The sequence below is a fragment of the Mesocricetus auratus genome, unplaced genomic scaffold (genome assembly GCF_017639785.1).
Source record: "Mesocricetus auratus isolate SY011 unplaced genomic scaffold, BCM_Maur_2.0 Super-Scaffold_6730, whole genome shotgun sequence".
Lineage (NCBI taxonomy): Eukaryota > Metazoa > Chordata > Mammalia > Rodentia > Cricetidae > Mesocricetus > Mesocricetus auratus.
The window spans coordinates 17,658,930-17,674,803 of record NW_024429184.1 but is presented as its reverse complement, the minus strand read 5'-3'; the positions used below and the strand labels follow the sequence as shown (position 1 = coordinate 17,674,803).

The following is a 15,874-nucleotide window of genomic DNA, read 5'->3' as shown; positions in this document are numbered from 1 at the left end:
TGTTGGGGGGGGCAACATAAAGTTATTTTTGTTGATACTTTATAGCTAATTTTGCTACTGTTATGAATCACAATGTAAATATCTGTATTTTCTCATGGTATTGGGTGACCCCTCTGAAAGAGCCGATCAACTTTCAAAGGGGTCCAGACCCACACACAGGTTGAGAACTGCTGCCCTAAGGTCTTAAATGGCCGACTAATACAGAACAGAAGAATCTGGTTTTTTTCCATGATCAGATTTTCTTTCTTTCTCCCCCTGTACCTCCCCCTGAAATAGTTTCTCTGTGTAACAGCCATGGCTATCGTGGAACCTGCTTTGTAGATCACAGAGATCCACCTTCCGCTGCCCCTCCCCCCAGTGGTGCCCAGCCTGTGGTCAGACTTTCTAACGCCAGCTTTGTGGACAACGCTACACACTGCTGTGTTTTGTTGGGTCTGCAGTGCTCCTTACTTGTGTTATAATGATGCCTTGGTGAGAAGACAGCTCACTTACAGAAGACCTTGCAGTAGTGAAACAAGTGTCCATGCTCTGCTATAGTGCCCTTCCCCGTCCTTGTGTCTCTTTAAGGGTCTTCCTGAGGGCTTCTGCTTAGGGCTAGTGAACACAACTACGTATGGCTAGGTCCCGCGTTGTCTGGATCTGTTCACTACTACTCAGTGTGAAACACCATTTACCAGGCTATTGGGCAGCTTTACTGACCTTTCTTTCCAAGCCCCTCCATCCTTGCTTCTTCAAAGCAGGAAAGAGATGTATAATACTTCTTGGTACAGTTTACTCATTCCCACTTTATCACGTTTCCAATACCTCTGCCGCTCTCTGAGGTTGTCTAAACCTCTTGGCATTTTGTGTGGCCCTCCACCCTCAGGACACTACCTATGTGGAAGTGTTTGGGACAGATCCTGGATTAAATGAGAGGTTTCTCTATAGCCTTTGTGATCTCGCCAATTCTTCACTATGTTTCTATGGTATCTGCTGCCTTGACCCTGTCGATGTGCAGTGTAAGAGTGAGCACAAAGTCACGAATGCTGCGTGTCCTAAGTCAGAATTCTGAGCTGCCTTGGAGTGCCTGTGGCCTTGGGCAAGTTACTGTGCTCTAGTTCTCTCATCTGGAATGTGAAGATCAAATGAGTTAATGGGGCTGGAGAGATGGCTCAGCTGTTAAGAGCACTTTATGCTCCTCCAGAAGACCAAGTTTGGTCTTAGCTCCTACACACCAGGTGACTCAGAACTGCTTGTAACTCCAGCTCCAGGGGATCTGATGTCTTCTCTTGCCTCAGGACACCCACATACTCATGGTGTACACGCACACAGATACCTACACGTACACAATTAAAATGGAATAAAGAAGTTAACACCTGGAAAGTGCTTAGAAGCAAGCAGTGGTGGCGCATAACTTTAATCACAGAGACAGGCAGATCTCTGTGAGTTCCAGGCCAGCCTGGTCTACAGAGTGAGTTCCAGGACATGTTCCAAAGCTACACAGAGAAACACCGTCTCAGAAAAAAAGAAAAGAAAAGAAAGAAAGAAAAGTGCTTAAAAGAGTGTGTAGTACATACTAAGTACTTAATAAGTGCCAAGCCGTATTATTAAACTTGAAATCCACAAGTTTTGCATTATACCCATTGGAGTCTGTGTTCAGATAGTAGTAGCTCCAAAAGCAATAATAAGATATCGTTTTAATTATTGTAGGCATGTTATTGCTTTACTAACTTGCTTAGTATCCCTAGCAACTCTGATATAGGGATTACATTTTCCATTACATATAAGAAAACTGGGGCTAAGTAACATATTAAAGCATGATAAAGCAGGATATGATAGTGCATGCCTGTAATTACATCACTTAGAAGGTTGAGAAAAGAGGATTGTACGTTTGAAGCCAACCTGAGCTATGTAGTGAATGTGAAGGCAGCCTGGACTACATAGTGAGGCCTTTTCTCAAATGACAGAAGACGGATGATTTCAAGCAGCCATAAATGGTAGGCAGAGATTTAAATAGCTGTGACTGACTTTGTTACTGACTGGTTGTCGGGTTGTTGTGACCCCCACCCCTACGGGGTCTTACGTAGCCCTGGCTGACCCATTCAATATGTCTCAAGCTTACAGGCATCTGTCCACCTCCACCTCCTGAGACCTGGGATTAAAAGTGTGCACCACCATGCCCCTTCCCTGGCAGATGATGTCTCTAGGCTACAGGAACTGAGCCGGCTGTACTCAGAGTCACCTTGTGGGGAGAATGAGTAGGCTGGAGTTAAAGTAAGGTTGCATCTTAAGACTTGGAAATTATAGAACATATTGTAGGAGTTATGTGTAAAAAAAAAAACCCAAACTACATTCCTAGGGGGAAGAGATGGAGACTAGCATACTCACTATGCTAGTAGTCTCTGTGTGGAGTCTTAGGTGCCATAATAACCCCCTGAGATAAACATTGTTATCCTTTGTTATAGATGTAGGAACTAAAGCTAAGGGTGGTCAGGTGATATCCTTAAGCTCATTCAGACTTTAAACCCATTGTAACTGATCTCAAACCCTGTTTGCTTGCTGTTAAGCAATGCTGCTTTAGCGTTTGGAAAGACCACGTGGAACTTCCTGACTAGTATCTCATCCCTAACCCTGACGTTCATTTTTTTATTGAGACAGTGTCTCACTCTGGAACCTGGGCTGTCCTCAAACTTGATCCTCTTGCCTAGACCTCTCCAGTGCTGAGATTAGAGGCATGTAGCCACTTGCTCTGCCCTCTTCTAAGGTCTTGGTTTTGGTTAGAGGTTCTCATGCAGCTCAGACTCTTCCTGAATTTCACTCCCAAGTGAGGGATTACCAGTGCATACTACCATGCCTGGCTTTGACTCTTCTAGGATTTTTGGATAAATGTGTGTTCATAGTGCTAGATGGCCTTGGTCATCAGTGGATATCAGTGTGGTCACTATAGACATGGGATACTAATCATACTCCATAAGGACTGAGAGTCTGACACTTTCACAGGAAACCGATCTCATTGAGCCTGTTTTATACAACGGTCCTTAAGAAAATTATTTTAGATGTGTCTTTTAGAGTCTTTTTTGGGGGAGTTTCAAGACAGGGTTTCTCTGTATTGTTTTGGAGGTTTCCTGGAAGTCACTCTGTAGACCAGGCTGGCCTTGAACTCACAGAGATCCGCCTGCCTCTGCTCCCGAGTGCTGGGATTAAAGGCATGCGCCACCAACGCCCAGCTTCTTAAGCAACATTAATTTCTCACTGGATATCTGTTTCTTGTTTCCTAGGCACTTTTAAATTCAATACAGATGCTGCTGAGTTCATTCCTCAGGAGAGAAAAAATTCTGGTCTAAATTGTGGAACCCAAAGAAGACTAGACTCTAATAGAATTGGCAGAAGAAATTATAGTTCCTCACCTCCCTGTCACCTTCCTAGGCAGGTTCCTTATGATGACGTCTCTGCTATTCATCAGCACAGTTACGCCTCTGGAAGCAAACCTAAGAGTCAACAGGGTTTTTTCCAGTCATCTAATAAACCACTCAAGAACCATGGCCTTCAGAGTCAGCCGTGGCAGAAATTGAGGAATGAAAAGCACCAAAGCAGAGTCAAGAAAGCACAAGGGCTCACTGACCAGGCTTCAGATGCATCTAGTTTAGAAAGCGTGGCCAGGTCAGAGAGTGGAACAGACCCTAGGGAGCACAGCCCTTCTGAAAGTGACAAAGACGTGGTTATTGCAGACCCCAGGGGAGCAAAACCCAAAAAGGCAGCACAGCTTATATACAACTATGGCAGAGGACCAAAGGCCAAAGGGAAACTCAAATGTGACTGGGGTAATAGAATGAGTCCTAAGTCTGAGGATGAAAATAGCAGGCCTGTGGGGGTTTCGCACACTGACTTTTCAGATGTGTCCTCTAGAAAAGCTGTAGTGGATGGATGGATGTCAAGACGGAATGAGCAGAGAAGATACCCACAGAAAAGGCCTCCCTGGGAAGTGGAGGGCGCCAGACCACGACCAGGCAGGAACACACCCAAACAGGAGAGTCAGCGACATATAAATTCAGGGCCCAAAAACAGCATGCCCCCCATTCCAAAGGATAATCTCAGAGAAAGGCCAGCGAAGTCAGCCTGTGACACTGGCAATTTGGCAGTTGTCAACAAATCTTCCAGAAGGGTTGACCAAGAGAAGAATGCTGTAAGGAGACAGGACCCTCAAGTGCTCTCCCCTTTCCCCAGAGGCAAACAGAGCCATGAGCTAAAGAATGTGGAAACACATACAGGTAAGTGTGCCTGGAGGGGAGGAAAGATCACTTGATGTTAATTTTCAGGCATTGTACTCACATATTTAGAAACTAGAGAATAAAAAAGGCAACACGGTGAAGTCTTTGCCTTAATCTAGCACCTGCTTGGATCCTGCCAGTACCCATTGCTTCCCTCATTGGTAACCTCTTACTTTTTGTTTGCTGTTTGTTGGAGACATGGTTGCAAGCTTCTGCTACTGAGCTATATCCTCAAATCGTTATTATTTGAGACACGGTCTTTATAAGTTACCCAGAGTGGCCTTGAACTTGCTCTGTAATCCAGGCAGGGCTTGGATTTGTGCTCCTCCTGCCTCAGTATCCTAAGTAGCTGGTATTACAAACAAACCTATACCACCAGGCCCGGCACTTTTTTGGTTTACTCATTTTCCTCCAGTAAATTATTATGTAAGGACTTTAAATGTAACTAGAGATGATGCAGCTGTCTAGTTATCTCTTGTTTGAGTTATGATGACAGAAGCAGGACATGGTACCATTTCGTTGCCCCCGTTGATTACAGCTTATATCACCTTGTCATCTTATTTGCTCCATTGTGATGATCCTGTCTCCTGTCATTTTTTTCCAGTTTATCTTTTGCTCCATCAGTGAACAATTTTTCAAAAACATATCTTGAACTCATCATTCCTCTATCTTGGGTCCGGTCACCTGTAGATTCTGGCTTCTGCATTCCTCAATAGTCCCACCTTCTATTGCTGTACTCTCTGCCACTTTATTCCGGATTCCTTCCTGTTTTGTCTATACAAGCCTGTATGCAGTTCCCTCTATCTAGAGTTCCTATCCCTTAGCTCACTGCTAAACTTTTTTGTTTGTTGTTTATTTTAATCTTTCAGTTTTTTTATATGTATGGCTGTTTCACCTGTATGTATATCTATGTACTATTTGTGTGCCTGGTGACCATGGAGGCCAGAAAAGGATTTCAGGCACCCTAGAACTGAAGTTACAGCTGATTGTAAGCCACCAATGCTGGAAATCAAATCCAAACCCACTGGAAGAAGCAGCTTGTGCTCTTATGCACTGAGACATCCCTCAAGCCTCTTGTTTTTGTTTTGAGACAGGGTCTCACTTTGTAGTCCTGGCTAGCCTGGAACTTGATATATAGACTAGACTGTCCTTGGACTCAGAAATTTGACTCCCTCCTTGGTGCTGGGATTATAGATTTGTATGTGTGTTGGGGGGGGTGCACCTGAGTGTATTGTGTGTGCCAAGAAGCCCTCTGAGGCTGAAGAAGGCATCGTATCCCCTGGAACTGAAGTTACAAGTGGTCATGAGCTGCCACAGGGGTGCTGGGAACTGAACTCAGGTCCTTAGCAGGGTTAGTATACCATTGAGCCATCTCTTCAGCTTTAAACTCCCTTTAGACAGGATCTCACTATGCACACCCTGGCTGGATTGGAAGTCCCTATGTAGATCAAGCTGGACTAGAACTCCTAGAGTTTCTCTGCCTTTCGAAATGCTAGGACTAAACGTTTGTGCTCCAGTTCCAGGAGTAAACTATAGATGTTTCAAAAGCTAATTGAGTTACATATCCAGGGAGCCTTTTGTTATCCCTGTTGTATTTATCTCTTCCAGACCTTAACAAGTATGCCTTTTTGTATCATTTGCATACATCTGTTTCCAAATTTATCACTTGAAACCATAATTTGTGCCTTTAATCCCAGCACTCAGGAGGCAGAGGGATGCAGCTCGCAGAGTTCTAGGCCAGCCTGGTCTACAGAGCAAGTTCCAGGACAGCCAGGGCTACACAGAGAATTTCTGTCTAGAAAAAAAAAACATAATTTGTTTCCATGACAGTGCTGGGTCTTAGATTAGTTAAAAAGAAGATACTTTCTTCCCTTTTTCTGAGTCTCCCTGTGTAGCCCTGGCCTCTGAGTGCTGGGATTAAAGGCGTGCATCACCATCCCCTGCGCTGTTTGTTTCTTTGTTTTTAGATATGGGTGTCCCCTGTGTAGCCCTAGCCTGGAACTTGTTAGATAGACTAGACTGACCTTGAACTAACAGAAGTCTTCCTTTCGCTACCTCTTAGTGCTGGGACTCGAGGCATGGGCCACTATCCTTGGCCTAGATATCATATCTATCTTTCTTTTTTCCTAGTGTTCTTGCCTCACACAACTCTTAGAACAATTGATAGTCAGCTCTGAGTGTTGCACAGAACTTAGGTTGAACTAAATACTTTCCTGTAAGTACGCTCTACACTTTGATTCTTCTGAAGACACACAGCTTCTCTCTCCTCACAGTTATAACCCTGTTCCCTTCTTTGCAAAGAAACCTTTTACACCATTTGAAGACATTGCTTATTTTGCCCTGAGTATGTATTTTATCAAGGCAAAGAGTACGAGCACTGGGAAGACTGAATTTGAGGACAAACTGTGCTACTTAGCAAGACCTCCGTGTGTTGTGGGTGGGGGGGATAACTTCATAAGTAAGAGCTTCCTTCCTTGTGAACTTTCACTTTAGTTGGTTTCCTTTTGGTTGAGCGTGAGACTTTGACCTAATCAATGATGCCACCACCTGCCCCCGGCCTGGTTTTTCACTGAGCTCCCCCAACCCCACTCCCACAGTGGTAATCTGTGTGGCCTCAAACTCAGATCTATACCTTCTTTACCTCTCTACCCCTGCTTATATCACCTTCTTTAAGAACAACTGCCTTTCCAGTCTGGAGTGGACAGTGGTGGACGCCTTTAATCCCAGCACAGAGGCAGGTGAGTCTCTGTGAGTTTGAGGTGAGCCTGGTCTATAGAGTGAGTTCCAGGACAGCCAGGGCTACACAGAGAAACCCTGTCTCAAACAAAACAACAACAAAAGCCCAAACAAAAGAAAAACCCAAGAAAATGAATGCACATGAAGTAAAAATAAATAAATTTTTAAAAAGAAGGAAGGCAATTGAAGGTGAGTCTGCAAAGCGAGCTAGTAAGCATCCTCCATGGCTTCAATCTTGTCTCCAGTTCCTGCCTTGAGTGCCGGCCCTGATCTCCCAAATTAAGTTTCGTAATGGTGCTTTATCACAGCAACAGAAAGCAAACTAGGACAGTTTGTTTCTGGTTTTGCTTTTAAACTCAGGAACAATTTTTATTAAAGTTTAAAACAAAACAAAAACTCCAGGAAAGCAAGCTGTAAATCTCAGCAGCTGCCTACAGCGAAGAATGGAGAAAAAAATGGGTGTGAGGAGGGTGCCACCTGAGTCAAACCAGTGTGGAGGTTAGCCACTTGTCAGCAACAGAGAGGTGGGCAGAGAAAGCTTAGAACAGAGACTTTTGTCGTTGTTTTGGTTTTGTTGTTGTTGTTTTTAAAGAGTTAATTGGTGGGTGGACCTCATTATAAAGATCTGAGAATTTTGGTGAGGAGTTGGGGGTTGGAAACGGGAAAAAAAGTTAATTGCTGGCTAGGTAGTGGTAGCACATGCTTTTAATCCCAGCACTGGGGAGGTAGAGGCAGGAGGATCTCTGTGAGTTCGAGACCAGCCTGTTCTATAAGAGCGAGTTCCAGGACATCCTCCAGAGCCACAGAGAAACCCTGTCTTGAACCCCAAAGTTTATTGGTGTATCCAAAGAGTTTGCAGTGTCAGGTCCTTTCACTGACGTGCTGTTCAGCTAGCATCATACAGAGGACACAGTCATGTCTCAGAAATGATTGGGCAGCCCCAGTGCGAAAAGGCCAGTGGTCACACAGGACTTGCACCTAACATGCGCAAGTCTTGGCACTGAAACCTGATGGTTTTCCAGATCATAGCAGCTCTAAAATTCCACAAATACCATATTTTACCATTAGACATGCTTTGATAAAAACCAAAGAGAACGGTACTATTGCCAGGGAGCGATTTATATTTCTCTAGGACCTCTTTGGAGCTGTTGTTATGTGGTGTGGCACCCTCTGTGTCTTTGTTCCCACGTAGGGTACACTCAGTGTATACAGTTAGATGATAAACAATGTAATACATAATACATAAAGACTGTCTGCTTGTGTCTTAGGTGAGCCTCCGAGTCTTGATCCTCCTGTCTCAGCACCAGGAGTGCCGGGATTGCAGGAATGTACCGTGGTGCCTTTAAATATTGCTGAGGGAAAAATGCAGTGTGGAAGAAAAATGCAGTGTGGAAGAATAGGTTACATTAAGTGTGGCTGAGGACTGTTTCATGAGGAAGTCCCGTATTGAGTAAATGCTGGGGTGAATGAGGAGCTGAGCCAGTCCTAGGCTCAGTATGGAGCATAAAGTCCCCAGGCAGAAACCTACCTGACCGTGAGAAAAGTAAGACCGATGAACCTGGGAGGAGAGGGGGCTACTGTGAGAATTTGTGCTTTTACAGTCACAAGATAAGCACTGTTAACAAGGGGCTAGGGAGATGGCCCAGCAGTTAAGAGCACTGGTTACTCTTTCAGAAGACCCAGGCTCAGTTCTAGCTCCCACAAACTCTGGTTCCAGGGAATCTGATACTTTCTTCTGACCTCTGAGGTCATCAGGAATACATGTGGTGCACATGCAGGCAAAACACTCATAACCATAAAGGTTATTTTTTTGTTTGTTCTGTTTTGTTTTGATTGGTAAGCTTTGACCAGGAGAGTACATCCAACTTTCAGTACCCACCCCTGTACCAAAACTGGGACTTGAACCTAGTTTCTCAGGCAAGCACTTACTGCTGAGTTGTATTCCTGCCTCCTTTTCCTTTTTATTTTGAGACAGTGTCTCACTGAGTTGCCTACGCTAACCTTGTCATTATTCTGTATCAGGCAGGTCCTAATAAACTTGTGATCCTCCTGCATGAGTCTGCCAAGTAGCTGGGATTGCTTACAGCCTGGTCCAAGCCAGACTTAATTTACAGTGTGTTGCTCTTATTGCTGTGGCCAAAAATAGACTAGAAAGGAAGGCACTGTAATAATCCAGGTAAATGGAAAGCAGCTTAGACCAGAATGAGAGCAGCAGAAATTGGATTCTAGACATACTTTGCGAATTTCTGACATGAAGAATGTGTGAAAGAAAGCCTTTATAAAAGACTTACCCGTAACGTGTGGGGTTCTACAGTTGGTAGCTCTGATCAGCACGTCTGTATCATTTGTATCTTAGTGGCCCAACTTTGCTACAACGGGATTATAAAGCAGTAGTTTATAAGGCAGGTGTGGTGCATATCTGCATTCGAAGTCCTCTGGAAGTTGAGGAAGGAGGACTGAGGGCAGCCTGAACCCATGGCAAGACTGTCTTAGCAGCAGCAACAAAAAGACTGTCTTAGCAGCAGCAACAAAAAGCTGCTTATTAACAAACTGTAAGAATAGTGCTCGCCGGGCGTTGGTGGCGCACGCCTTTAATCCCAGCACTCGGGAGGCAGAGGCAGGCGGATCTCTGAGTTCGAGGCCAGCCTGGTCTACAGAGCGAGTTCCAGAACAGCCTCCAAAACAATACAGAGAGACCCTGTCTCGAAAAACCAAAAAAAAAAAAAAAAAAAAAAAAAAAAATAGTGGCTAGGCAGTGATGTCACACCTTTAATCCCAGACCAGGCTGGCCTGAAACTCACCCAGATCTGCCTGCCTCTGCCTCCTAAGTGCTGGGAATAAAGGTGTGAGCCACCACTGGGAGATTTATTTGTGATGTTTGATACAAAGTTTCATTAGATAGCCCAGCTGGTCTTAAAATTTTGAGGTCAAGTGAGTCTCCTGAATCCTGAAACCACAGGTCTGAGCTACAGCTCTGATAATCTGGGTGGATATGGGAGAATGTTTCCTCCATTATAGGAGTCCCTACCTAAATGCCTCCTTTCTCAGTCCTATCTCAGCAGCTTCTGCAAAGTCTGAATAACCACTTATTCAGAATCAGGTACCCACCCCCCTTAAGTCTGTTAGAATAAGCCTCGAATGGCTTGTTTTTTTATTGACCAAAGTGAGGACGGTTTTCTATGTTTCAGTTTGTTTGTTTGTTTTTAACAGGTTCCCTAATTGAGCAGCTAACTACAGAAAAATACGAATGTATGGTGTGCTGTGAGTTGGTTCAAGTTATAGCCCCAGTGTGGAGCTGTCAGAGCTGTTTTCATGTCTTTCATTTGAACTGCATAAAGAAATGGGCCCGGTCTCCAGCATCTCATGCAGGTAATTTATTTATGTTTCCTGAGTTTTTACTCACTGCATTGATATATTTGGGTTACAAAACTAGCTTAAAAATACAGGAGGTGGCGGTACATGTCTTTAATCTCAGTACTTGTGAGGCAGAGGCAGGTAGCTCTCTGTGAGTTTGAGGTCAGCCTGGTCTACAAAGCAAGTTTCAGAACAGACAGAGAGCTACATGCTTTGTCTCCCATAAAAAGAAAAGAAAAAAAAAACCCTTAAGCATTTTATCTTTAAGTAGAATGTTACCTTATTCTCTTGTTTTATGGTGGGACTTAAGTTGTAGATCTTAGACCAGCTAGATATAACTGAAAATATTTAAGATATAGTAATGAAATCAATAATTTTTAAATTGAAAATGAAAGGTTCCATTGAAATGGCAACTATAAAAAGTGCTTGTTGGACTAGTGAAATGGCATAAAGGGAAAGGTACTTTTTTTTGTTTGTTTGTTTTTTTGTTTTTTGAGACAGGGTTTCTCTGTATTTTTTTGGAGGCTGTCCTGGAACTCGCTCTGTAGACCAGGCTAGCGTCAAACTCACAGAGATCCACCTGCCTCTGCCTCCCAAGTGCTGGGAATAAAGGCATGTGCCACCAATGCCCATCTGGGAAAGGTACTTTCTATCAAGTCTGAATTTCATACCTGAGAGCCACATTATGAACCAATTCCTGAAAGTTACCCTCTGACCCCCAAGTGTATCATGGCTCTCAAGCACATACACACACAAGAAAATGCAATATTAAAATGATTTGAAAAAGTATTCATTACCGGGTTTAGTGGCCCACACCTTTAATCCCAGAACTTGGAAGACAAAGGTGAGTGTATTCCTGTGAGTTTGAAGCCAGCCTGTTCTACATAGCAGGTTTCAGACTAGCCAGAGCTACCTAATAAGACTCTGCCAAAAGTACAGACATATAGCTGGGCAGTGGTGGTGCAAACCTTTTATCCCAGCACTTGGGAGGTAGAGGCAGGTGGATCTATGAGTTCAAGGCCAACCTGGTCTATGGAGTGAGTTCTAGGACAGACTCCAAAGCTACACAGAGAAACTGTCTCAAAAAACCAAATATATACATATAGTTTGCTTAGATGTTTATGTAAATTGTTTATCTCCGAGGTATTAGGTTGCTTCTGCATTTCACAAATCTCTGTAGTATTATAGGAACTTCCTAAAGTATGCTAGTGTCTGTGGGTAATTCAGAGCTTGCTTGTAATATGCTCCTTATGCTGCGACTCTTTAATTCGGGACATGTGCATTTTCCTGTATACTAAATAGTTTTTGTCCTCTTTTCAATATGGATATTAGAGATGGTTGAGCAACATGGTTATCTACTTGATTCACTGTATTAGTGAGTCATTATAGCATGAATATAGTACTAATGAAGCAGTCAGCACTGTGATTTTTATTTTTAAGAGAACTGTATTCAGAAGTAAAGCAATAGGGAATTAATACAATGCAGGATGAGAGTTAAAACTTAAGATCCTAGGTTTGCCAGGCCAGCGGATCTCTAGTTCTGGTTTACAAGAGCTAGTTCCAGGACAGCCTCCAAAGCCACAGAGAAACCCTATCTCAAAACAACAACAAGAACAACAAAAAGGATCCTAGGTCTGTTTCTTAAATGTCTGATAATACTCAGCATTTTAATTCTAACTACTTCAATGGTGTGAATTCCTATAGATTTCTTTTTTTCTAATTTTATTTATTTATTATTAAGTATACGGTGTTCTGCCTGCACACCAGAAGAGGGCACCAGATCTCGTTACAGATGGTTGTGAGCCACCATGTAGTTGCTGGGAATTGAACTCAGGACCTCTGGAAGAGCAGCCAGTGCTCTTAACCTCTGAGCCATCTCTCCAGCCCCCTCTTTTTTTCTTTTTGAGACATCATCTCACTAGACCAGACTGACCTTGAACCTGGAGAGATCCTGACTCTGCCTTCCAAGTGCTGGGATTAAGGGGATATGTCACTATACTTGGCCAGACTTAAATTTTTAAAATTACTGTGCTGCTTTTTCAGGAGGGAGCGAAGGGTTAAGGCCTAGGGCCCTGTATTGACAAAGCATGTTCCCTACTGCAGAACTATAACTCTAACCTAGCTTATGCTAAAGAAGGAGATTATATTTTATTTAATATGTTCTTTTTTCTTGACAGATGGCCAGAGTGGTTGGAGGTGTCCTGCTTGTCAGAATGTTTCTGCACATGTTCCTAATACCTATACTTGTTTCTGTGGTAAGTTTGTGTACACACTGGAGTACTTGTTATTCATAGAGGCTACAGTGTTGTACTCTTGCACTCCATCACCAGGTGGAGCCATGGCCTTGGTTCTCGGCAAGCTGTTGTAGAGTTGGGTCTTCTTGTTATGCCAGCTAGGCTTGCTTATGCTAACTCGAAGCTTGATGCTGACCCCTGGTCTTAGTGTGACACCAGAGCAATCAGTTGGCAGAGACAAATGTTGATGTGGGCTCCCTCTCTACTGCAACGCCGTTGACATTTTAGATTAAAGCAGTGTAAATAAAGTGTTTAAGAAATAAGTAAACTGGAGAAATGGCTCAGCACTTAAGAGCACTAGCTGTTCTTGCAGGGGGCCCAGGTTCAATTCCCAGCACCCATATGGCAGTTTACAGCTATCTGTAACCCTGAGATCTGACACTCTCACACAGACATACATGCAGGCAAAATACCAATGCAAATGAAAAAAATATTAAAAAAAAAAAGAAATCAATCATTTGTCTTTATAATGGAGAGATTCTCTATAAACTGGTAATACAAATTAACTTTGAACCTCTATATAGGATAGTTTTTCCTGTTTGTTTTTTAATTTAAATTTAAATAGATTCTTTATTGATTTTTTGGGGGGAATTTTGCATCAATCACTCTGATTCTGCTCACCTCCTGGTCCCCCCATATCTTCCCCTCATCCCAGTGGTGTTCCCCTCACCCACCAACAAAAAGAAAACTTTAAAAACAAAACAAACGCTGGGCAGTGGTGACGCACACCTTTAATCCCAGCACTTGGGAGGCAGAGGCAAGCAGATCAATGTGAGTTCGAGACCAGTCTAGTCTACAAGAATTAGATCCAGGACAGCCTCCAAAGCCACAGAGAAACCCTGTCTCGAAAAACTAAAAAAGAAAAAAGAAAAGAAAGAAAGAAAGAAAAAGAATCAAACAAGAACAAAACAATTCCCCCCAAAAAACCATCTTTGGCTGGGAGGTGGTGGTGCACGTCTTTTTTTTTTTTTTTTTTGGTTTTTGGTTTTTCGAGACAGGTTTTCTCTGTACTTTTTTGGAGGCTGTCCTGGCACTCACTCTGTAGACCAGGCTGGCCTTGAACTCATAGAGATCCACCTGCCTCTGCCTCCCAAGTGCTGGGATTAAAGGCGTGCGCCACCAACGCCCGGCGGTGCACGTCTTTAATCCCCACATTGGGGAGGTAGAGACAGGTGGATCTCTGTGAGTTCGAGGCCAGCTTGGTCTACTGAGCAAGTTCCAGGACAGCCTCCAAAACAATACAGAGAAACCCTGTCTCTAAAAAAACAAAACAAAACTCTTTGTTTCTCCCTTCCTGCCTCTCTAACACCTCTTCATTCCTCCTGGTGACATTGGGAGCAGTGTGTCACACAGTGTACCCTTTTGTTAAATCACTTTTACTAGCAAATGTTATAGCAATGAGTCACTGGTCTGGGTCAAGGCCTCTGGTTTCTGGTACACCATCGTCACTGGATCCTCACCGGAACTTTTCTGGGATATCCTATAGCTGCGCAGGGTCATGGAGATCCTGCTGGTATCCTTCTTCCACAGGACCAGTCCCTTCACGACCTCCAGCAGATCATAGATGGGGTAGATACTAGGGCGGGCCAACCCAAGACCTGGTTGTGGGCCTGGGTGATAGCTGAGCTAGTCATTTCTGAACCACTGGGGCCACCAGCCTCAGATGAGGGAGCAGACCCAGCCCCCTCTACGTCCATGCCATCAGTGTCTGTTCTTCCTCACTTGTGGTTAGGGTTGGGACCATATTTCCCAAGAGCAGGGGTCACCTCTCCAGTGAGAGGCAGGACCCCAACTTTCTTGCTGCAGGGCCAGCTTTCCCAGGCCAGCAAAGGGTGGGGTCAGCTCAGGATGGACCTCTGATTTCATCAGGCATGGTTCCTTTGTCCCCTTGAGGTGACAAGAGCCACAGACTGATGATGGGGGCCACAGACCCCAGCTGCAGCTGGACCACGGACCCAGACATGACCCTCGGCAGCAGCTTGGACCCAGACGACATCCTGGCTCTGGGTGGAAGCATTGACCACTCAGATTGGGATGACTCTAGTGGCAGTTTGGCCTTCAGACATCACCAAGGCCTTAGGTTGTAGCCCCAACCCCCGGCTTCTTTGATATAGGATTTGGACTGTGGCACAGATCCCAGCCTCTGCAGGATAACAGACCCAGGCGCGGTCCCTGGCAGCAGCTGTATCTGGATGTCACCATTGTCTCAGGTGGCAGTATAAGCCACTCAGATTGGCACGGCCCCAGACTTTAGGTGTCTGCATGAGTTCAGTGGTAACAGGATCAGCATAGAGGGCTGCAATAGGACCACGTCCTCAGACTTGGCCTTCAGATGCAGCTCTGTCCTGGACATCACCATAGTATTGGGTAGCAGCACAGGCCAATCAGATCTGCCTGTCCCTTGGATGCTATCATGGACTCAGGGGGCTGACTCAACCCTGGGCATCTGCACAGCCCTTGGTGGCAACAGGAACCAAGTATATCCACCCAGACCCTGGCTGCTTTAGGGCCAGGGACCCAGACAGGCCCTCACAGCAGCCTGGACCCAGATGACACTAAGTTTCCTGATTTGGTTGGTTTATTTTGAAACAGGTTCTCACTGTATAGTCCTGGCTGGCCTGGAACTTATTATGTAGACCAGGTTGGACTTGAACTCAGAGATCCACTTATCTGCCTTTGCCTTCCAAGTGCTGGGATTAAAGACATGTGCCACTCTGTCCACCCCCCTTTTCCTGTTTTTTAAATAGCTGCAGCTTTCTTTGATCCAGCTGCTAATTCCCACTGCTTGCTATATATCGTTTTGTTGTTGGTTTTGCTCCTTTTTAGCGACTAATCTTCTAGTTGATTCTGTTTCTCCACAGTTTGTTCCTCCCTTTGAACCATTAGGTTTTTCATCTGCCTTTGTTGCCTCACTGAAACTGTCCTCAGTGACCCTGGCCATATGGGCTGATATAAGAATGAACTTTTTTTGACAGCATGACTCCATTGACACCTTTAACCATTCTCTGTGTTTAAAGAGCTTTGTTCCATTTCTTTTTGTCTACTGTCTTTATTTCCTGACCAGTTTGCTCATATTCCTCTTTTTTCATGATGAGTAGTTACTATTCAATCCCTTGATTCCTTCACTAGCAAACATATTCTCCCTGCTCTCCTGCGGTTTGACCCCAGAGCCTCACACATGCTGGGCAAGCACTCTGCCACTGAGCTATGTTCCCCACTCCCCTTTCATTACAGATTCACTTA

At 44.3% G+C, this 15,874-nt stretch overlaps 1 protein-coding gene across 2 annotated transcripts in view; it reads left to right on the top strand.

Moving 5' to 3' along the window:
- Positions 1-15,874, top strand: part of Nfx1 (nuclear transcription factor, X-box binding 1) — a 63,038-nt gene that overhangs the window by 2,224 nt on the left and 44,940 nt on the right. For both annotated transcript variants that reach the window (XM_040740142.1, XM_040740150.1), the window contains exons 2-4: positions 3,258-4,247; positions 10,194-10,352; positions 12,515-12,592. In XM_040740142.1, coding sequence (XP_040596076.1) covers positions 3,258-4,247; positions 10,194-10,352; positions 12,515-12,592 — 1,227 coding nt within the window. The remainder of the gene's footprint in view (positions 1-3,257; positions 4,248-10,193; positions 10,353-12,514; positions 12,593-15,874) is intronic.